Raw genomic sequence first — 24,302 nt, 5'->3', positions numbered from 1 at the left:
AACGTTAACTGTACTCTTTTCCATAGATGCTGCCTGGCCTGCTAAGTTCCTCCAGCATTTTGTGTATATTGCAAGTTAGTGAAGATGTGACTTGCCTCACTCAAAACCATGCTAATTAATTAGGCTGTGATTTTCCAAATGCTCATAAATCCTACACCTAAGAATGATTCCATTAGTAGCCTTACTATTGATGTGAGGTTCACTGGTCTATGGTTTCCAGGATTACTCTCTCTTCTTGTATAATGAAACAAAATTAACTACTTGCCACTCCTCTGGGGCCGTGCCTGTGGCTAGAGGGGACACAAAGATCTTTGCCAAGGCCCCAACTATCTCATATTTTGTCTTTCTCAATAACCTGGATTCAAAGGAAGCCACATGGTCACAGGAATAACACACAAACTCCAAGCATACAGCAGAAATAATGAGAGCATAGATTTAAGATCAGAAACAAGAGATTTAAAAGGGATATCAGGGGTAGCTTCTTCAAGCAAAGGGAGCTGCCAGAAATAGTGGTTGAAGTGGACACATCAACATTGAGATAAGCACATGGATAGGAAAGATTAAAGTTCTGTGGGCAGATGGGACTTGCTCAGTTGGTATGAAGAGCCTGCTTCCATGCTGTCTGATTCTATCCTCAAGGTCCTTATCTTGATAAATATCAAAGCAGATTTGAGTAGAATGCTTAGAAGGCAGTGATCATGATATGATAGAGTTCACCCTGCAGTTTGAGAGAGAGAACCTAAATGAGATACATCAGTGTTACAGTGGAGTAAAGAGTATTGCACAGGCATGAGAGAAGAGCTGGCCAAAGTTGATTGGAAGGGGACACTAGCAGGGATGACGGCATAACAGCATTGGCTGGAGTTTCTGGGAGTAATTCAGAAGGCAGAGGATAGATACATCCTAAAGAAGAAATAGTATTCTAAAGGGTGGATGAGGAAACTAGTGGATAAAGGAAGTCAAAGACAGCATAAAAGTAAAGGAGAGGGCATATAATATAGCAAAAATCAATGGGAAACTAGCGGATTGGAAAGCTTGTAAAAACCAACAGAAGGCAACTTTTTTAAAAAAAAAGCAAAAAAGGAGAGGAATGGTGACATATGAAGGTAAGCAGCCAATAGCAACAGAGGACAACAAAAGACTTTTCAGGTATATGAAGGGTAAAAGAGTGGGTTGAGTGAGTATCAGACCACCTGAAAATGACACTGAAGTAAAGGGGGACAAAGAAATGCTGGAGGAACTTAATAAATACTTTGTGTCAGTCTTCACTATAGAAGATTACTGCAGTATGCCAGAAGAGAAGGCAGCTGCTATTACAAAGGAGAAGGTGCTTGGAAAGCTGAAGGGTCTGAAGGTAGATAAGTCACCTGGACCAGATGAGCTACTCCCCAGGGTTGTAAAAGAGGTAGCTCAAGAGATCATTAGTAGTGATTTTTCAGTTAATAGCATTAAGGTGCAGAGGGATCTGGGGTTCAGCTCCATAGCTCATTGAAAGAGGCTGCGTAACTGGTAGGGTTAGAGGCTTGGGGAAGACCTGATAGAGAATTTTTAAATTAAGTGACGTAGGGTAAATAGTCAGAATTTTCCCCAGGGTAAAAATACCATGCAACAGGCAGCATGTTTTTAAGGTTAAAAGGGGGAAGTGCTAAGGCAATGTGAAAGGGTAAGTATTTTATGCAGAGAGTCGTAAATGACTAGAATAGATTATTGGGATAGTAGTGGAAGCGGGCAGTTCAGTGGAGTTTGAGTTTCTTGGACAGACACATGAATGTGGGATGGGTGTTGGGATATAGATGATATGGAGGAGGAGGGCATTTAGCATAAACTGGCATTTGTATGTGTGCAATAATGTGGACTGAATGGCCTGTCCAGCACTGTAATGTTCTATAATACTATACAGTCTGTCTTTATTGGACTTCTGCCCTGAAATGTACTGAAGGTGTCCTGGCAAACTGTTTTTCACTGTTCATTATTAGGCAATTTTTTTTATCTCATTACTGTTTCTAAGACATAATGCACAAGCTGGCGTATTTCTTATGTTACAATAGCGTGTGCACTTTAAAGCTGATATTATTAGTTCTTTAAAAGTTTGGATCATCATGGGGTTGTTTTAAAAATGCTGACCATGACAGCTGCCACCATTGTAACCAAGAATATATGAAAAATCTCCCTTTTAACGCAAGTAGAATTTTAAGTTAAGAAATGAGCAATGTGGATAGAATTTGTATGTGTATATATACTATCTGTATATGAGGATTGCACAAAAATGGAAGAGTCTATATCTGGTTTCCAAATTAACCACTTCTGGCAATCCATTAGAGAACACTGGCAAAAGCAGTGATGAGATGTGTGTAAAATTTTGTGTGCTTTGCATCTATTCATGCAAGTTCCTTTTACAAATTTAGGAATTTTGAATTTGGCTTCGGGTGTGGTGGATCTTCTCCAATATTATTTTCCGGAATCCTTTGATCGCTTGCCAAGAGACACTGGGCTCTTTGATGGACCAAAACCTTCACTGCTGGAATCCTGCAGTGTCAGTGACTTGGCTATTTTGCTTCGAGGAAATAAACGGAAATCCCAGCCAATAGAATTTGGAGCTCATCAGGTATGTACTTTAATCTGTGCATGGATTTTACGTCACCAGGTTTATTCCGACCAATCAATGATTAAATTTAATATCAGAGAATGTATACAGTGTGAAATTCTCACTCTTTGCAGACATACACAAAACAGAAAAATGCCCAATGAATGAAATAAATATCAGAACCCCAAAACCCATCCTCTCGCTTCCCATGCACAAGCAGCAAAAGCATTGACCCTTCCCCTCCCACTTGTTCAAACAAAACACCTCCCCTCCAACCATGCAAGCAATCACAAAGCCTGGCAAGAGACCTTGATCCAGAGTCCCATCAAAAGCTACAGTCCTTCCCAACACTTCGGTATCTCAGACAGGCTCTCTCTCAGTAGTGAGGAAGAGAGAGAGTGCTCCTGCAACAGCAAGAGCAGGAGACCAGCAGCTTAGTATTTTGCTGTCACAATCTTCTGCATCGCTTCTCTGAGTCGTCCGACTCAAGAATCAACAGGCTCGCACTCACCATCAAAAAGAGGAAGAGGGAGGATCGCTCGAATGCAGGGCCCTTCTTCCGACAGCAGTGCACACCGCCTACTATCTCAATGTTTCGGTATCATGTGACACTTCAGTCAGTAACATCAGTGAGGAACCAGGTCGTCCGTGGGCTGCACCTCGAAGGCACTCATCTTCCAGGCCGCACAGCGAGTCCAAGAACGAGAACCCACACCCCATGGAGAACCATAGTTTGAGCTGCAGCTGTAGATCATGGGCTCTGACAAGACCCCAGCCACCATGAAAAGAAAAAAGAGACAACAAAAGAAGAATAAGCTGTTTCATGGACAAACTGGAAGAAGTTGCCTAGATCTGCGAAAACCTCTGGTGCCATCTCTTCTAGCTTCTGTGAGCATATTGAAAATAAATCATATTGGCTATGATTTAAAATAATGGCCATTTTCATTTTCGTAAAAATTATAAGGGAATTTTCACAAATGGGAAAGTACTTGATTCGTCTTCTATATTCCTGACAGAGTCCAAAAAAGAATCAAAACGATGTTTTCACGAACTCTAATAATAACAGAAATTATCTATTCAAAGCAAATGCTCTGGATTTTGACTTTCTTACCACTATTCAACTGAAAACTAGTTTAACTAGGAGAAATTTGAATCAGCTCGGAGTCAAATCATGTTAGTCAGAAATTCATTCAGGCACTTCCTAGTCACACATCATCATCACAACTGCAACATGATCTTTAGGGAAGCACCTGATGTTAATTCCTTGAAAACGCTTAATTGCGTTAATACTGCAGCATTGACTGAGAGACCTGCAGATAAGTCAGAATCAAAAGTTTAATTTGGCAGAATAAATCTTTAATCTCCCAATCCCTTCACCAGCATGGCATGGAACGGCTGTACCCCAGATATCCTCAGTGTATGGTCTACAACTGATCATTTGCCCAAATAAAAGTGTTTTCAGTGAAGTTTTAGCATACTGTCACACTGATCAAACAACCTGATGCCTCCTCATCCTTGTCACCTAAATTGTTGTCTTATAAACCTCATGTAAATTAACTGTATAGGACTATGGGTCCCTGAGTGATAAAAAGGGAAGAATGGAAAGCACAGGTGTTGCACTTCCTAATTTCATGGGAAGATTGAAGAGTGGACCAGGGAATTGCAAGGGGAAGTGGTTCTCTTTGAAATGCTCATAGAATAGGGAGAGGGAAATGATGGGACCTTGTTGAAACAGGTAGAACTTGCACAGAAATTGACAGTTTCAGCCTTATTTAATTTGGTGTAAATAACTTGCAACTGCCATCAAATTATATTGCCAGTTTCGGTATTTGTGGTTGTCCAAAAATTAATTAGAAAGCTTGGTAGAGAATGAAATAGAGTTTGTAACCCATTTGATATGAATTGGATCAATGTGTATAGTTCTAACTGCAAATGTAGATTTAAGTTTTAATTTTGGTGGTGGCCTCCTCTTGTCTTCATTTTCATGCCAGAGACTGAAGTGTCATGATATGGCCCAGGTTTCATTGTGGTTGATTGATGGGTTGTCTTGCTGCCATGGTTGTATGCAATGAATGCAACCAACAGTGTCCAAAATCAAGGCATGTGGGATCCCCAGTGACTTGGTAGATTGGATTCCAAACTGGCTTGGCCACAGAGATGGAGGTTAATGGTGTAATTCCTATTAGCCGTCTTTGACTAATGGATCAGTGCTAGGACCTCAGTTGTTTATGATAAATAACTTGGAGGAAAATCTCATAGGTTAGTATAAGCAATAAGAAATAACAAAATAGCCAAATATGTTGGAATTGTCAAATTATCTTGTTGTTCAGAAGCTGAAAGAGGGGCTATACAGAAACTCATAGTCTTAGTCATCTCAATCAAGTTCCAATTGATGGTATACACAAGCTGCTGCATGGAGCAATTTTCACAAACATATTCTGCTGTCTAGATTTATCATAAGGACACACATTTGCAATCTTGACAGGTCAAGAGATCTGAAATACAGGTAAAGTAAGTAATAATCAGCAGGTAAGGAAGCATCCATAGAAACCATCAGCATTTCTGAACAATGTCCTTTCTGTCTGCCCAGATACTACCTGACCTGCTGAGTATTTCCAGTGTTCTTTGTTTTTATCTTTGCTGTAAGTGGATTGAGGTGGTTGGTGTTTAGGAATAGAGAAAGATTCCCTATCTGGATTTATATTCTACTTTGCCATGGTATATTCTTGAGCTTTGAAGCAGGTATGTAGTATAAAGGTTGAATCTACCAAGGGAAGTGAGTTGTGAAAAATGATCATTATTGAGGTTGTGTGGTTGTAAAAGTTTTTATTTCAATTGACAGGTAACCTTGCAATTCTTGTTTTAATTTCAAAAATTATACCTTGCAGGTTATTTTGGTTGTGAATGAAGCAGCCAAGGATACAATCCCAGAGGAGTTAAGTCTTGCACTTGTTCTGACTATATATGAAGCTAAAGGTCTGGAATTTGACGATGTCCTCCTTTATAATTTCTTCACTGATTCTGAGGTAACAATATTTATTCATTTGATATTGCTAATCACCTTTTCAGTAGACTTTACAGTTCCGTTCCTGATCTCTTCCTCACCTGAGTTATAAAGGAAGTTAATTCCCAGTGATTTGTCTCCCCACTTTGACTTTATTTATTTTAGTTAGAGATTTAGCATGGAATAGGTCCTTCCAGCCCTTTGAGCTGTGCTGCCCAGCAACCCACCAACTTAACCCTAGCCCAGGGTTCCCAACCTTTTTTATGCCATGGACTAACACCATTAAGCAAAGGGTCGGTGAACCCCAGGTTGGGAACCCCTGCCCTAGCCTAATCACGGAACAATTTACAATAACAAATTAACCTACTAACGAGCATATCTTTAGACTGTGGGAGGAAACCGGAGCACCCAAAGGAAATCCATGCCTGCATGGGAAGGAACATGCAAACTTGCTTCCAGAGTATACCAGAATTGAACTCTGAACTCTGACGCCCTGACCTGTAATAACATTGCAATAACCACTTCAAGAGCCCCTAATCTGAAATTTGTTAAAATTGAAATTGGTTTCATGCAGGTTTTCAGACACATAACCAAGTGTTTCCAACTGGTGCCAAAACTCTGGAGTCAGTGTTCAAATAATGTGCAAAGGTTGAGTATACAGAGAACATGAGGGAAAAACTTGTGACAAACGTCTAAACCTCCTTTTGACACAAAATGGAAGGCAACGAAGACTCAGTGGTTTGTTTAAAAAATTAGATGGTACTGCATGCAAACTTGAACGTATTGGGCTGTGAATCCATAGGAAAGTCATGAAAGCAGTGAAAAGATTTTCCCAGCCAATCTTTAAACATGTTAGGATTTTGAATATTTTTGTGGCATTGGAAGTATAAATTAATGTAAATTGACAACAGGAGACACAAAAGCATTCAATTTCAGGACATTTCAATTGTTTAACAATTAAAATATTTAATAATTGTTTAATGGAACAGACTGCTGACAGATTAAAGAAAGGTACAAAAATAGGTTATCATCATGTGTGAGTCAACTTTTCCAGTATAGGCTGGGATCCCCTTGGTGCAGGATAGTTAGACTGGGTAGAACTTGTTAGGTACATTCAGGAGAGTTTCTTAAAACTCAAGATGAGAAATAGGACAGTCAGGAGAATCCATGATTGGTCCTTGGCAAGTAAGATTATAGAGAATCCCAAGTACCGAGAGGATAACTAGGGCGAGGGTAGGACCAGTCAAGAATAAAGGAGGGAACATGAGCATCAATGTGTAGTACCTAACTGAGGTCTTAAATGAGTACTTTGCATCATTACTTCCCAAAGGAGGAGTAGAGTAGTGTGATCTGTTGGAATGTGCTAATGTGCATTCTGAGGTGATGTTGAGTCTCTTGAAGAACATTAAGGTGGATAAGTCCCCAGGGCCTGATGGGAAATACCCCAGGTTATTGAGAGAGGCATGAAATGAGATTGCTGCTGGCTTGACCAAGACATTTGGACCCTCTGTAGCCACGGATGATGTCCCAGAGGACGGTGCATAATTACTGTTGTTCTCTTCTTCACAAAGGGAAATTGGGATAACTCATCAGACTAAACACACTGTCCTGATGAGGTTTGTCAAGGAGAGGAAGATACAGAGGCTCAGCTGGTTTGTTAGTAGTGAGGGAATGATTGTGTCGAATACCAAGCTGTAGTCAATAAATTTAACAGCCTGATGTATGTATTGCTGTTGTCCAGGTACTCCAAAGTTGAGTGGAGAGTCAGTGCGATTGTATCTGCTATAGACTTGTTGTGGCATTAGGCAGGTTTAAGAAGGTCTAGTTCCTTGCTCAGGCAAGAGTTAATTCTAGCCATGACCAACCTCTCAAAGCACTTCAACATAGTAAATGTGAGTGCTACTGGGTGATAGTCTTTGTGGCAACTAACCCTGCTCTCATGGGCAGCAGTATGAGTGATGCCCTTTTGAAGTACGTGGGACCCGCCAGCTGCGGCAGCGAGAGTGAAGAAACCCTCCAACCAGTACACCATTTTCAATACCTTGCCAGGTACACCGTTGGGACCTAATGTCTTGTGCAGGTTCACCCTCCTGAAGGATGTCCTGACCTCAGCCTTTGAGACAGAATATAGAGTCACCAGATACTGTGGCAATCTGTGCAGGCATATTGTTATTCTCCCTTTCAAAGCATTCACAAAAGGCTTTGAGCTCTTCTAGGTGTGAAGCATCACAGCCATTTCTGCTGTTAGGTTTTACATCATATTTTTGAGGGCATTCTCTGTAAATCTATAGGATAATAACCATAATAGAATCAATGAAAGACCGCACAAAGGTCGTTCAGCCAGACAACAAACTGTACAAATACAAAAGGAGGAAAGCAGGAGGAGAGCGCGTGCGCAGCCCTCTGGTGAAAAATGATATCGTATCCGTTAAATAGGGGCCGTGGACAATTCTGATTTAATGTAGAGGGACGTGAAAGCACAGAGGAACATCTGGAAAAATTTCTGAAACGCTTGTTCGCTGCTGTCGTTACTGCACGGTCGGGAATCTTTCAGAGGGAAGGCCTCAAAATCCCCGGCTTTGCCTGCTGTTGGCGACTGAGAAGGAGGTCGAATCATTCGGATAGAGATGGCGCTCAGTACTCGGTGTCGGAGAGCTGATCAGAGCTCGAAGTTTTCGGATGACTAAGAGTCGGACAGTGGTCGGTATGGCAGGGAGAGTTTTTCTTCCTTCTCCCGTCTGCGTGAGATGTGGGACATTTGAGAGACTTTGAACTTTTACTGTGCTCATGGACTTCTTCATCAAGTTATGGTATTGTTGCACTGTTGTAACTATATGTTATAATTATGTGGTTTTGTTAGTTTTTTTCAGTCTTGGTCTGTCCTGTGTTTTTGTGATATCACACTGGAGGAAATATTGTATCATTTCTTAATGCATGCATTACTAAATGACAATAAAAGAGGACTGCGTGTCTTCATAATCTAAATTAGCAATAAATATTGAGAATATGAGATGAAGAGTCCTTGAAAGTGAGTCCAATGGTTGTGTGAACATTTCACTGGTGAGGCAAGTGAAGCTGAGTGAAGTTATCCCCTTTGGTTCAAGGGCCTGATGGTTGAGGGGTAGTAACTGTTCCTGAACCTGGTGGTGTGAGTCCTGAAACTCCTTTACCCATTTCTTGATGGCAGCAGTGAGAAGACAGCATGTCCTGGTGGTGAGGTCCCTGGTGATGGATGCTGCTTTCCTGTGACTGTGTTTCATGTAGATGTGCTCAATGGTTGGGAAGGCCTTACCCATGATGGACTGGGCTCTATCCACCACTTTTTGCAGGATTTTCCATTCAAGAGCATTAATAACACCAAAGAATATAAAGTGGCTAACCCTCTCCACCTCTGATCTTCCAATGAGAATTGACTCATGGACCTCTGGTTGCAATCTCCTGGTCAATAATCAGCTCCTTGGTCATGATAACATTGAGAAAGAGGTTGTTGTTACGAAGTTGTAGCTGTTTTGAGGTAAGAGACGCAACGGAATGCACAGCAGCTATGGCATTTACCTCCTATAAGGCGTAACTGAAGATAAATGGCTGTGGTGCTTCATTCCTCAAACTCAAGGCATTTTATGCATGTGTTGAAAGAGAGACTAAAACTACACTCATGCGGATCTCCACAGCATCTGGCAAAACGAATCTCTACATTGAAGGTCACAGGTCCTGGCATTCACGCTCCTGAAGGATGTACTGAAAACCTGTGCCGATCAACTGACTGGAGCGTTCAAGCCCATCTTCAACCTCTCACTACTGTAGTTGGAGATTCCCAAATGCTTCAAAGAGGCATCTATCATACGGTGCCCAAGAAGAGCAGTGTGAGCTTCCTCAACAACTGTTGCCCAGTAGCACTCACATCCACTGTGATGAAGTGGTTTGAGAGGTTCATCATGGCTAGAATTAACTCCTGCCTGAGTGAGGAGCTGGACCCACTGTGATATGCCTACTGCTACAGCAGGTCTATTGCAGATGTAAACTTACCAGCTTTCCAGTTGATCTTGGACCTCCAAGACATCTGTAATACCTGTGGTATGCTACTACATATTAATTGCAGCTTGGGGTTCAATGCCATCATCCCATCAGTGCCAAAGAACAAGCTTCAAAGCCTGGGCTTCTGTACCTATTCATCATAATAGTGTTGTAAGGCAGTGGTGCCCAACCACCGGGCCATAAAGCATGTGCAAGGAAATGATAGGATTTGGCGATGTGAGTCAGCTGCACCTTTCCTCAATCCCTGTCACGCACTGTTGAACTTGAATGCACACAAGGTCATCAGTGACTCAAGACATGCAAAGGAATGGGTCCGTGACCCATTTGTGAATGTCCCCGGTGAATCATCCATGTCAATGCAGAAAAAAGATCAACTCCTCGAGCTTGCAAATAATGGTGGGCTGAAAAGTATGTTTGACATAACATCTCTGCCGGCATTCTGGATCAAAGTCAAGGCTGAATATCCTGAGATAGCCACGAAAGCACTGAAAACGTTGCTTCCATTTCCAACATTATATCACTGCGAAGCAGAGTTTTTTTTGCAATGAATACAACGAAAACTAAATTGCGGAATAGACTGGACATAAGGAACCCCCTTCGAGTATCACGGTCTCCCATCACACCTTGATGGGACCGTCTTGTTGCAGGAAAACAAGCCCAGGGCACCCACTGATTCAGCGATATTGGTGTGTTGCAATGATTTTATATGTTCATACAAGGAAAATGTGCGCTGTGTGTTTAATATCCAAATGTTACGATGCTACTGACTTATAATTAACTTATCAATATTCATGCGAGGAAAATATGCGCTGTGTGTTTAATATTAAATGTGTTAGATAAACCCTTTTAGAAATGAAATTGAGTGTATTAGCCACTTATAAGTGACTTATAGTTGACTTATCACCTATATTCCGGTCATGATTAACATCATCCCCCCCCCCCCCCCCCCCCGGTTGGCGGGTCCGCAAGAATATTGTCAATATTAAACCTGTCCACGGTGCAAAAAAGGTTGGGGAACCCTGTTGTAAGGACATCAGCCTGAAACTATGAATGTTTCTGTCTCGTGAACTACTGAGCAAGAGCAGCAGAAAGAGGTGATTCCGATTTTTTTTTACAGATTTCAAGCAACTGCACTTCCTTGATTTTTGGTTCTATTCATGTAGTAGAGTAGAACTGATTGTGATCAGTGGAAGTGGAGAAAAAGCATGGCAGACGGTTGTTATGAAGAGTTGATTGTAATGCATAGCACCCACCTGCACTCCTTACAATCCTTCCTGAACATCAATGCCTGAAGAGTATACTGAATATATTCTTTCTTTTTCTTATCTCTGCAGGCTGATAAGGAATGGCGGGTCATCTCTTCCTTTCAACCTTCACCTCAGTCAAAAGACCACCAAGAAGTATTACTAGCTCAACCTTTGGATGATGTCGTTCCTCAAAGCAGGCCCCTTGCATTCAATTCAGAACGGCACAAGGTAAAACTGATACACTATATTTTGTCAGATATAAATGAGAAGGATTTATTCCAGTGTACCATGGCTATGTGGGTACCACTGCATTCCACATCATTCTGAACTAGTTGCTACTGAAGCTGCAGAACTGCTTTTGTCACAGGCTAGTTCATTTGTGAGTTGTTGTAATCCACACAGCCATTTTGTCACAGTCATTAGGTGTAAGGTCTAACCCCATTGTTTTATTTTTGTCCCCAATATGTTTGGCTACTCTCAGGTAAATAATATCACTCTGTTACGGATACAGTGTGCTGTTCAGCGAAAGAGCCTCATCGTGCGGATATTCTTGAGCACTATCACAGGCAATCCATAAGACACAGGAACGGAATTAGACCTTTCATCCATCACATCTGTGTCACCATTCAATCATGCTTAATTTTATTATCCCTCCCAACCTTGTTCTCTGGTCTTTCCCCTGTAACCTTTGACATCCCTACTAATCAAGAAACTATCAACCTCTGCTTTAAATATACCCAATAGCTTGGCCTCTACAGCTGTCTACAGCAATGAGTTCCACAGATTCACCACCCTCTGGCTAAAGAAATCCATGCCATTGTTGTAGTAAGGGACATCCTTCTATTCTGATCCTAGACCCCTTCACAAGAGGAAACGTCCTCTCCACATCCATTCTATCTAATCCTTTTAACATTTGATATGTTTCAGTGAGATGCTTCCCCCCCCACCCTATTCTTCTAAACTCAAGCAAGTACAAGCCAAAGCTGACAAATGCTTCTCATACATTAACCCTTTCATTATCATTAAACTCCTCTGGACCTACTTCAATGCCAGCACATCCTTTCCTAGATGAAGGGCTCAAAATTGCTCATAATACTCCAGGTGCAGCCTGACCAACACCTTATTACATTATATTACATTACATCCTTGCTCTTGTATTCTCGTCCTTTTGAAATGAATCCTGTCGTTACATTTGCCTTCCTTACCACCAACTCAACTTGTAAGTTAAGCTTTAGGGAATCATGAACACCCTGGATTTCTGAATTTTCTCCTCATTCAGAAAGTAATCTGCTCCTTTATTCCTTCTACCAAAGTGTATGACTGTATACTTCCCTATGCTATATTCCATCTGCCACTTTTTTGCTCATTCTCCCAATCTATCTAAATTTTTCTGCAGATGCCAATGCTGCCTACCCCTCCACCCGTCTTTGTATTGACCACAAACTTGGCCAGAAAGCTATCAATTCCATTATCCGTATAACATCAAAAGAGGCGTTCCCAACACCCACGAGTCACTAGCAGCCAACCAGAAAAGTCTCCCTTTATTCCCTCTCTTTCCCTCTGCCAACCTTCTATCCATGCTAGTATCTTTTCTGTGTTACAATGGGCTCTTGTTAAGCAGCCTCATGTGCGGCACCTTGTCAAAAGCCTGAAAATCCAAGTAAACAACATCCACTGATTCTCCTTTGTCTTTCCTGCCTGTTCTTTCCTCAAGGAGTTCCAATAGATTTGTCATGTACGATTTCCCCAATTTTATCATATGCCTCCCTGCATCCCAAAAATTCATGGTTAATAATGGAGCTCCAACATCTTCCCAACCACTGAATTCAGGCTATCTGGTCAATAATTTTAGATTATGAAGACACGTAGTCCTCTTTTATTGTCATTTAGTAATGCATGCATTAAGAAATGATACATTATTTCCTCCGGTGTGATATCACAAAACACAGGACAAACCAAGACTGAAAAAACTGACAAAACCACATAATTATACATATAATTACAACAGTGCACAATACATAACTTGATGAAGAAAGTCCATGAGCACAGTAAAGTTCAAAGTTTCTCAAATGTACCACATCTCACGCAGTTGGGAGAGGGAAGAAAAACTCTCCCTGCCATGCCGACCATAATCTGACTCTGAGTCATCCAAAAACTTCAAGCTCTGATCAGCTCTCCGACACCGAGTACTGAGCGCCATCTCTGTCCGAGCGATTTGACCTCCTTCTCGGTCGCCAAAAGTAGGCAAGGCCCGGGATTTTGAGGCCTACCCTCCGAAAGATTCCTGACCACACAGTAACGACAGCAGCGGATGGGCGTTTCAGAAATTTCTCCAGATGTTCCTCTGTGATTTCACGTCCATTCTCCATCAAATCAGAATTGTCCACAGCCCCTATTTAACAGATACAACATCATTTTTCACCAGAGAGCTGCGCACGCGCAGCGCGCTGCCATCTTCTCCTCCCTCCTGCCTTCTTAAAGAGTGAAGTGACATTTACAATTTTCTAGTCTTTTCGGAATCTTTCGAGAATCCTGCAATTTTTGAAGGGTCACTACTATGCCTCCAAAATCTCTTCAGCTGCCTCTTTCAGAACCTTGGGGTGTAGTCCATCTGGTCCAGGTGTCTTACCTACTGTATGACCTTTCAGCTTCCCAAGCACCTCCTCCATGGTAATAGCAACTACATTCACTTCTGTCCCCTGAACATTAATTTACATTAATTTATACTTCCAATGCTACAAAAATATTCAAAATCCTAACATGTTTTAAAGATTGGTTGTGAAAATCTCTTCACTGCTTTCACGACTTTCCTGCGGTTTCACAACCCAATATGTTCAAGTTTGCATGGAGTACCATCTAATTTTTTAAACAAACTACTGAGTCTTCATTGCCTTCCATTTTGTGTCAAAAAGAGGTTTAGACGTTTGTCACAGGTTTTTTGGCATACTGCTAGTGTCTTCCACAGCGAAGACCAACGCAAAATACTTATTAAGTTTTCTTCCATTTCTACAGTACGTGAACAAAGGGCTTGGGGCTGAGTACTTTTACAAGACTCTATGACCCCCATTACTACTTCTGGTATCCTCTTTTATATTCTTGGCCAACAAACCTTAATATTTCAGCTTTTCTCTTCCTATTGCTTTTTTATTTGCCTTTTGTTGGTTTTTAAAACTTTTCTATTCTTCTAACATCCTATTATTTTTTGCTATACCATATGCCCTCTTTTGCTTAATACTGTCTTTGGCTTCCCTTGTCAGCTACAGTTGCCTTATCCTCCCTTTGGAATACTTCTTTGGCACAAGTCTTTCGTGTGCCTTTGGAATTGCTCCCAGAAACTCCAGCCATTGCTGTTTTGCTGTCATCCCTGCTAGTGTCCTCTTCCAATCAATGTTGGCCAGCTCCTTTATCATGCCTCTGTACTTCCCTTCACACCACTGTAGAACTGATACATCTGATTTTAGGTTCTCCCTCTCAAACTGTAGGGTTAATTTTTATCATATTATGATCACTGTCTCCTAATGGTTCTTTTACCTTAAGCTCTAATCAAATCTGGTTCATTTCACCACATCCAATCCAAATATGCCTTTCTCTAGTGGGCTCAATCACAAGCTGTTCTAAAAAGCCATCTTATATTCATTGTACAATTTCCTTCTCTTGCGATCCAGCACCAATGTGATTTTCCAAACCTACCTGCATGTTGAAATCCTCTGTGACTATCATAACATTGCCCTTTTTACATGTCTTTGCTATGTCCTGTAGTGTAATCTATCCTTGTGAAGCAATAACAGCCAAGTCTGGTATAGAAATAGAATCCCCAATTGTTTCATTCCTAATCTGGATATTATGAAGTAAAGGATGCATTTGAGTAATTAACTTTGATCTGTTTTATGGTTGATTAATTTTGGTCATGTTATTTAACGTTGAAGCAGGCCCTTCAGTCCATTTTGTCCATGTTAGCTATCACACACACAACCTTCTTTGTTTTGGAATCCAACCTTTCATCTGAATACTGCTTTGCAAGATTATCTACTTCCATCACCTCCTTGGCGGTGTTTTGCGGATCTCAGCCACTTCACAGATGGAAAACAATCTTCTTCAAATCACCCTATGCCTTCCTTAAAACTACGCCCTCAGGTCATTGACTTCTCAGCTAAGGGAAAAGGTTTTTTTTTTTAATATCTCCATTTCTATTCCCTTCTTGAGACATAGAACACTACAGCACAGAAGCGGGCCCTTCTGCCCATCTAGTCCATGCTTAGAGCCTGTTACACTGCTGGTATTTAGGGCAATAATGAAGTTGCTCCATCCTTGGTAGTTGGCAAACCTTCCTCTCAGTTTTCACTACTGTCAGCCATGCAAGTCCCAGGTGGAGTCTCAGGAATAATAAGACCATAAGATATAGGAGCAGAAGTGGACTTTCGCCCCATCAAGTCTGCTCCGCCATTCAGTCATGGGCTGATCCAATTCTTCCAGTCATCCCCACTCCCCTGCTTTCACCCCATACCCTTTGATGCCCTGGCTAATCAAGAATCTATTTCTGCCTTAAATACACCCAATGTCTTGGCCTCCACAGCCGCTCATGGCGACAAATTCCACAGATTTACCACCCGCTGACTAATTTCTCCGTATCTCAGTTCTAAAAGGACATCCTTCAATTCTGAAATCATGCCCTCTTGTCCTAGAATCCCCTACCATGGGAAATAACTTTGCCGTAACTAATCTGTTCTAGCCTTTTAACATTCGGAATGTTTCTATGAGATCCCCCCTCATTCTCCTGAACTCCAAGGAATACAACCCAAGAGCTGCCAGATGTTCTTCATACGGTAACCCTTTCATTCCTGGAATCATTGTCGTGAATCTTCTCTGAATCATCTCCAATGTCAGTATATCCTTTCGAAAATAAGGAGCCCAAAACTTCACACAAGACTCCTAAGTGTGGTCTCAAGAGTGCCTTATAGAGCGTCATCATCACATCCCTGCTCTTATATTCTATACCTCTAGAAATGAATGCCAACATTGCATTCGCCTTCTTCACAACCGACTCAGCCTGGAGGTTAACCTTTAGAGTATCTTGCACAAGGACTCCCAAGTCCCTTTGCATCTCTGCATTTTGAATTCTCTCCTCACCTAAATAATAGTCTGCCTGTTTATTTTTTCCACCAAAGTGCATGATCATACTCTTTCCAACACTATTTCATTTGCCACTTCTTTGCCCATTCCCCTAAACTATCTCAGTCTCTCTGTTTCCTCAACACTACCTGCTCCTCCACCTATCTTTGTATCATCAGCAAATTAAGCCACAAATCCATTAATCCCATAGTCCAAATCATTGACATACATCGTAAAAAGCAGCAGTCCCAACACCAACCCCTGTGGAACTCCACTGGTAACCGGCAGCCAGCCAGAATAGGATCTCTTTATTCCCACTCTCTGTTTTCTGCTGACCAGCCAATGCTGCACCCACACAAGTAGCTTCCCTGTAATTCCATGGTCTCTTATCTTGCTGAGCAGCCTCATGTGCGGCACCTTGTCAAAGGCCTTCTGAAAATCTAAATACACCACATCTACTGCATCTACGTTGTCTGCCCTGCTTGTAATTTCCTCAAAGAATTGCAGTAGGTTTGTCAGGCAGGATTTTCCTTTCAGGAAACTATGCTGGCTTTGACCTGTCTTGTCATGTGCCTCCAGGTACTCCGTAATCTCATCCCTAACAATCGATTCCAACAACTTCCCAACCACTGATGTCAGGCTAACAGGTCTATAATTTTCTTTCTGCTGCCTCCCACCTTTCTTAAATAGCGGAGTAACATTTGCAATTTTCCAATCATCTGGTACAATGCCAGAATCTATCAATTCTTGAAAGATCATCGTTAATGCCACCGCAATCTCTCCAGCGACTTATACCAGTATCACACTCAAATATAGACTCTTCATTGCTGTTTCCATAAAAATTTTCTTTCACCTGCCAGGGTTGTTAGCCCTGAGCTGAACCCCAAACCTAAAGGACCAGTGGACCATTCTCAGTCTGTCCTCTACGCTTTGACCTGTTCGACATGGGTGACCTTCCCCAGTGCCAAAGCATAAAGCCCTGACTCCAGGCAGCATAGCTGGCTGGGTCATTGAGGCATGCAAACCTCCAAACCACATCAAGGTTGTGGTTCTCTTGGAGGCATGTAGTCCATGCCAAAGTATTATTCTGCCTGATCCCATAGACCTGACCTGGCCATAACCCTCCATACCTCGCCCTTCCTTGTACTTAACCAAATTTCTCTAAAATGTTGAACTTAAATCTGTATCCACCACTTCTCCTGGTAGTTTGTTCCACATTCTCACCACTCTCTGGGTGAAGAAGTTCACCCTCATGTTCCCCTTAAGTATTTGATCTATCACCCTTAACAGATGACCTCTAGTTGTAGTCTCACCCAACCTCAGTGGAAAACACCTTCTTGCATTTACCCTATCTATACCCCTCATAATTTTGTTCAGATCTTTCAAATTCTCGTACACTCTAGGGAATAAAGTCCAAACCTATTCAATCTTTCCCCTATAACTCAGGTCCTCAAGTCCCAACAACGTCCTTGTAAATTTTCTCTGCAGTTTTTCAATCTTATTGATATTCTTCCTGTAGGTAGATGACTAGAACAGCACACAATTCTTCAAACTAGGTGTCACCAACGTCTTAAACAACTTCAACATGATATCCTAAATCCTGTACTCAGTACTTTGATTTATGAAGGCCAAGATGCTAGAAGCTTTCTTTATACCCCATCTACCTGTGACACCACTTGTAAGGGTCAGTTTTCCCAATTCCATCCATTCTACCACACTCTGCAGTGCTCTACTGCTCACCGTCTTCAGTCCTACACTGATCTGTCTTCTCAACATGCAACACCTCACACTGTCTGCATTAAATTCCACATGCCATTTTTCAGCCCATTTTTCCATACCACTGCAAGCTTGGATAGCTTCCCTCACTGTCCACTACATCCCCCAATCTCGGTATCATCCACAGTTTACCACATTATCATCCAGATCGTTGATGTAGATAACAAACAGTGGACTCAGCACCAATCTCTGAGGCACACCACTAGCCACAGGCCCCCAGTCAGAGAGACAGCCATCTGCTTACACTCTCTGGCTTTTCCAAGGGAACACCTCGTCAGACCCTGAGGATTTATCCACCCTAGTTTACTGCAAGACAGCAATCACCTCCGCCCCCATGGTCCGTTTCCGTCTGCTGTTTTGCTGCACTTCTGTAGACTCTGACCATCTCCTGGGTAAATACAGATGCAAAAAAACATTTCAGGTTTGCCCCCATCTCTTTCGGCTCCATGTATAGATGACCACTCTACTCTCGTAGAGGACCAGTTTTGCTCCTTGCTATCCTTTAGCTCTTAATATGTATGTTGAAGCCTTTGGGATTCTCCTTCACCTTGTCTGCTAGAGGTACCTCATGTCTTCTTGAGTCTCCTGATTTCCTCCTTAAGTGTTCTCTTCCATTTTTTATAACCCCACCAGTTACTCATTTTCCCTTGCTGCCTATACCTGCTATGCACCTCATTCTTAACCAAGGCCTCACTATCTCTCAAATTTCAGGTCTTCTCTCAGCCTTTTTGCTCCAAAAGAAATAGTCCCAGCATATCCAGTTTCTCCTAATAATTGAAATACTTTATCCAGGGCGACATCCTAGTAATCTTCTCTGCAACCTTCCCAGTGTTATTGAATTATTCTTACAGTGTGGTGACCAGAAATACACACAGTGCTCCACTTGTGGCCTCACTAATGACTTAGTTATTTGTTCTATAATTTCCCAGCTCCTGTATTCTGTGTCCCAGCTAATGAGAATCGTTTCCAGGGTGGCTTTTTCACCACTTTATCTACCTCTGTAGCTGTTTTCAAAGATCTTTGTATACCAAAGTTGCTGTGTTCAACTTATAGTTTTATCACTTGTTTTGTGTCTTCTGACCTTATTAATCATTCCTAAATTCACGATTCCACATTTTTCAGAATTAAATACCAACTGCCATTTATTCCTCTGGCCAATTTACCAATTGATCAGTATTGTCCTGTGGTCATGGACCACTCTTCTCACTCTTAAGATTCTATGCTTTTGGAATTTTCAATAATTTATTAACTTTAATCACAGTTCATACAGGAAGTGTCACAGTAGAAGGACAAGTAATGGTTACTGTGCTGCTCATAATGATTAACATGCTTTCTTTCTGTGTGTTAGCTGCTGAATTGTGAACTAAAACAGTTGTACACAGCCTTCACAAGAGCAAGGGTGAACCTGTGGATATTTGATGAAAACAAAGGAAAACGTGCCCCAGCCTTTGAATACTTCATCAAAGGACAGTTTGTCAATGTTGTCAAAACCAATGAAGATAAAGGTAGGAAAACAGTTGTAGAGAATAAAGTAGGTCATATCTCTTAGTATATTTATTAAGGAAGGGTATCTGCAGACCACAAGGCTCAAAGACGATTCTGCCAAATACTTCAATTTAATTATCAGGACCATTATGTGTTGGCGCATGGCCAAGTGGTTAAGGCGTTTGTCTAGTGATCTAAAGGTCGTTAGTTTGAGCCTCAGCTGAGGTAGCGTGTTGTGTCCTTGAGCAAGGCACTTAACCACACATTGCTCTGCGACGACACTGGTGCCAAGCTGTATCGGCCCTAGTGCCCTTCCCTTGGATAACATCAGTGGCGTGGAGAGGGGAGACTTGCAGCTTGGGCAACTGCCGGTCTTCCATACAACCTTGCCCAGGCCTGCGCTCTGGAAACCTTCCAAGGCGCAAATCCATGGTCTCACGAGACTAACGGATGCCTATATCTCATTATCAGAACAGAAGAAGAGAGAAAAACCTAAACTTTACGTGTTTCTCATTGTAATGACTTCATAGAGTCATAAAATTAAGCTCACCACATCTGTTTTGACTCTTGTGCCTAAACCCACTTGCCTGCATCAGTTAATTCTTTGTTCATTCAAGTATCTGTCAAGATGCCTGTTAAATGGTGTTACTGCTCCTGTCTCCAATACCTCCTTTGGCAGCTCATTCCAGATACCAACTATGCTTTGCATGGCAGGTTTACCCCTCAGACCCCTTTAAAGCTCTTCTACTTCTAGATACCCCTACCATTTGAAACAGACTCCGGCTATCAACTCAATCTGTGTTTCTCATAACTTTATATACCCCTATCAAGTCATCTCCCAGCTTCTTTCACTCCAAGGAAAATGGGATGAGCCTACCCAAACTCTCCTGATAACTCAAGTCCTCTGAACCAGGTAGCATCCTTGTGCATCTTTTCTGCACTCTTTCTAGCTTAATCGCATCCTCCTTATAATATTGTAGACAGTACTGCAATGCAGCCTAGTCAGTGGTCTGTTGCAATAGAATTGTACAACAAAGAAACAGACCCTTCAGTCCTTCTGGTCCATTTACATCTATTCTAGTTCTATTTGTCAGTATTCAGCCCATTTCTCTCTGAACCTTTCCTACTTGTACAACTGTCTTTTAAAATGTGCTTTTGTACCCGCCTCCACCACTTCCTGCAGCAGCTTGTCTCACATGCATACCACCCTTTGTGTTTTTTAAAAAAAAATGCCCTCAAGTTCAGATTAAATCTTCCCCCTCTCATGTTAAACCTTAGTTGTCTTCTAGTTCTTGATTGCCCAACCCTGGAAAAACACTGAGTGCATTCACCTATCCATGTCCCTTTTGATTTTATACACCTCTATAAGGATCCTCCCAGTCTCCTGTGCTCCATGGAATGAAGTCTTGGTCTGTCCAACCTCTCCCTATAAGTTAGTCCTTCAAGTATTGGTAACATCTTTCTGAATCTTTTATGCACTCTTTCCAGTTTTTTCCTATAGTGGAGTGACCAAAACTGAACTGAACAAAGTACTCCCAGGTTTTACACTCAGTTCCCTGACTGATGAAGTCTAGAGTGCCTTCTTCACTACCCTACCTAACAGTGATTCCACTTTCAAGGAACCATGCACTTGATCTGTCCTACAACATTGCCTTGCACTTACCTGAATTAATCTGCATTTGCCACTTTTAGCTCACGTGCTCTGCTGGTCAATACTTCCGTGTAATTTTTGATAACCACCCTCACTATCCACTACGCCACCTGTTTTAGTGTGATTTGCAAACTTATTAAACGTGCCTTATTAATTGTAATAAACATTTATATAGATGACAGAAACAATAGGCGCAACGCTGACTTCCGAGGCAGACAACTAGTTATGGGCCTCAAATCAGCCAATCCCCTTTGGCTTTCTACCATCAAGCCTACTGTGTATCTTCCATGGATTCATGCGATCTAACCTCCCAGAGCAGCATACCATGTGAAATCTTATAAAAGGCCTTACTAAAATTTATATAGACCACTGTAATCTGATGTGCCAGCTGTTATAAATGATAAATATTCTGAAATCAAATTCCTTGGGTGCTCTAGTTTCCTCCCACAGTCCAAAGACGTACCAGATGGGGTTAATTGGTCATTGTAAATTGTCCCGTGATTAGGGAAAGGTTAAATCGGGGGCTGCTGGGCAGCGCAGCTCGAAGAACCAGAAGCGCCTATTCCAGGTTATATCTCAATTATTAAATATAAAATTCAGTTGCCAGGATAAAGCAGAAAATTCTGGAAATATAGAATAGGTCAGGCAGCATTTATAAAGAAAGTAACAAGGTTCATATTTCAGGTTAGTGACCATTCACCTGTGGGAGAAGTGAGTTATTCTATCCCACACTACCTTGCAAGCTTGAGCCCATGCCCTCTGGCTTAAAGAAGAGACCTGCTAGTTGAACTAGCGGATAATGGTGTACAGTACAGGGAAGGTACAAAGCACCTTCACTTGTCATGTGAAATAAGCTCTGCTTCTTTCCAAATGATTGGAGTACTGTATTGTCTTGATACCAATATATTGAGAAGTTGATATCTCTTATCGGGGTAAAGTGGGCTGCTGTTCACCTGAAATAATTTCCTTTTGCAGAGCTCGATGACAGCATGTTTGTTAAAACTTCGACAAAACAAGAATGGACAGAAAGAGGCGACTACTTTGCAAAACATCAGTGTTGGAAGGTGAGAGCTAAAATTTTCATCAAATTGTGAACCTTGGTTTGTGGCTTGCAATGAATCTACAAACGTCTACAAGCTGTGTTCTCAAATTCCATTATTTTATAATCCCGTGTATATAAACTGAAGATTTATGTAGAAACACGGAGAATAGGACAGGAATGGGCCATTTGGTCCTTTGAACTTGCTCTGTCTGAGTAACTATTCCAACGTGCTCTGGCATAAAGCCTTTCTTATCTCTGACCTTAAATATAGTCAGTGACTTGTTCTTCATAGCCCCTCCGTAAGCAGCAAATGCACAAGTTTTACCACCCATTGACGTTATTTTCCATCTTCATAAAGCCATTTGGTTTCTCATTCAAGGTACCTTGCCCAGTGGAAATATCCTGCTGTATCCGGTCTTTTTAGCCCTATTAGAATTTTGAAATTTCTCTTTGATCCACTTATTGTTTTTCTAGGCTCTTATGGTTACCAACCTAGTCAGCCTAATCACTTCTCATATTGCACTTCGACAGTTCCAGGACTCAGTCTAGTGAACAATAGTTGCACTCCGTCTGATGACAAATATACCTTTAAAGGAGATGAAAACTGCATGTAAGTCTCCAAATGTGGATTCAGCAAGGCTGTTTGAAAACGTGGGAAGAAGACGCTTTGCTCCTTTTCTTAAATCCTGTTATGAGGAAGGTTAATAAACCATTTGCTTTCTTTACCACTTGCTATACCTACACATGTGCAAGAACAGCCAAATCTCTATCTGCATTGACATTTTCTAGCCTTACATCATTTAAAAATACACAATATTTTTATTTTTTCTACTGAAGTGGGAAAGTTCACATTGATCCACGCCATTCCTCATCTGCCATGTTCTTGCCCACTCACTCACTATCTCAGTTGCCCAGAAGTCTCTTCTCTTGTCCTCCCAGTTTGCAGGACACTGTAGTAGAAATGCTGCCTCTAAACAGAACAGTACAGCACAGTATGGGCCCTTATGGCCACAATGTTGTGTCTACCTATGTAAACCTACTCCACAATCAATCTAACCTTTCCCTCCTACACAGCCCATAACCCTCCATTTTTCTTATATCCGCCTTTAAAGCGCCTTTAAAATGTTCCTATTGTATCAACCTCTGTCACCATGCTTGGCTCAAAGTTAGAGTTCTCTCCTTCACCCTGTCTCTATCCCACACTCTCTAAAACATTATGGGGTTCTCCATTGGTGGGGGTCAACTATGGATGTTGCCTCCCAGCTGTCACGATACACAAGCCAGGGCAGTACGATATGGAGAGCAAGTTGTTGCCCATATAGCAAGCTCCCCCTCTCCATACAGCTGATGAATCCAAAGGAATGGCAGAGACCAATACAGTTAAGCACCAGGTGAGTCACAGGGGTTGCCAGTCAGTGCTGAACTGAACGTTGGAGTACAGTTCTGAATTTTTCTGTGGGGTTTACTCCCAAAGCCTTCCCCATGAGTAGGTATAGCGCAAGGCAGCAGAGGTTTGAGATCAGAGTTTTCCTTCTCTTAGATGAGCTGACAAACCCCATCTGCCCGAAGGAACTGGTTTTAAGATCTCAGTAACCCACCTTTGCCCCTTCTCCAGTCAGTAGAAACTGACCTGCTGGGCTTAGTAGCTGAGTCGTACATGAAGACCAGGACCTGAAGTTGGTTGTCAGAGGCTATTTCAGACACATTGGTAGCATTTAATAGGTAGTGAGAGCTTATCCCCACTACCACCACTGGCTATAACAACCTTAACGAATCCTATAATAATATAAACATAAAAAAATTAACAGCTAGTGAATTTACCACTATAATGTAAGAAGTAATGAAATGGATATCTCCAAGTATTAGAAGGACCTGGGGAAATGCCTCTGGGGTTAAAAGTCTCTGGTTCCTGCAAACATTTTGCAACTGCCAAAGTGTTTCTCAAATTACTCAAACGCTTTGATCAATTCAGAGCATGAGAAACATCAGTCAATGTCTACACTACATCTTTGTCTTGGACTAAAAGTTCCCTTTGCCTCCTTCAACAATTGATGGAATCTGCTCAGGATCTGTCTATGTGGAAGTGTGAAAATGAGGTAAAAATGAAGCCTTTTCCAGATCAAATTATCACAAATTAGATTCTTTATTTTCATTTGTCACGTGAAATAAACAGGTTAACCAATACTTCAGTAAAATGTTAGAATTTATCGTATCGTGTTGAAATAAAATGTAAGCCAACAACACCTTGTTTAATTCACAGTAGTGTTAAGAAGTTGCTCTGAAAGTAAAATCTTACCTCACTTCGGCTAACATTTCTTTTAACAAGCTAAAGAGCAATGTTTAGTCCTGGATGGACGGCGAAATAGAGC

General features: G+C 41.6%; 1 protein-coding gene across 8 annotated transcripts in view; it reads left to right on the top strand.

Annotated features, from left to right (window-relative positions):
• LOC140200139 (TPR and ankyrin repeat-containing protein 1-like) overlaps window positions 1-24,302 on the top strand; it is a 152,534-nt gene that overhangs the window by 90,693 nt on the left and 37,539 nt on the right. For all 8 annotated transcript variants that reach the window (XM_072263029.1, XM_072263010.1, XM_072263039.1 and 5 more), the window contains 5 exons: window positions 2,406-2,605; window positions 5,473-5,610; window positions 10,958-11,098; window positions 19,104-19,260; window positions 21,867-21,955. In XM_072263029.1, the coding sequence (XP_072119130.1) occupies window positions 2,406-2,605; window positions 5,473-5,610; window positions 10,958-11,098; window positions 19,104-19,260; window positions 21,867-21,955 (725 nt within the window). The remainder of the gene's footprint in view (window positions 1-2,405; window positions 2,606-5,472; window positions 5,611-10,957; window positions 11,099-19,103; window positions 19,261-21,866; window positions 21,956-24,302) is intronic.

The sequence above is a fragment of the Mobula birostris genome, chromosome 1, assembly GCF_030028105.1.
Source record: "Mobula birostris isolate sMobBir1 chromosome 1, sMobBir1.hap1, whole genome shotgun sequence".
Classification (NCBI taxonomy): domain Eukaryota; kingdom Metazoa; phylum Chordata; class Chondrichthyes; order Myliobatiformes; family Myliobatidae; genus Mobula; species Mobula birostris.
Note: the sequence above shows the minus strand (reverse complement) of the source record. Positions and strands in the feature narration are given on the sequence as shown.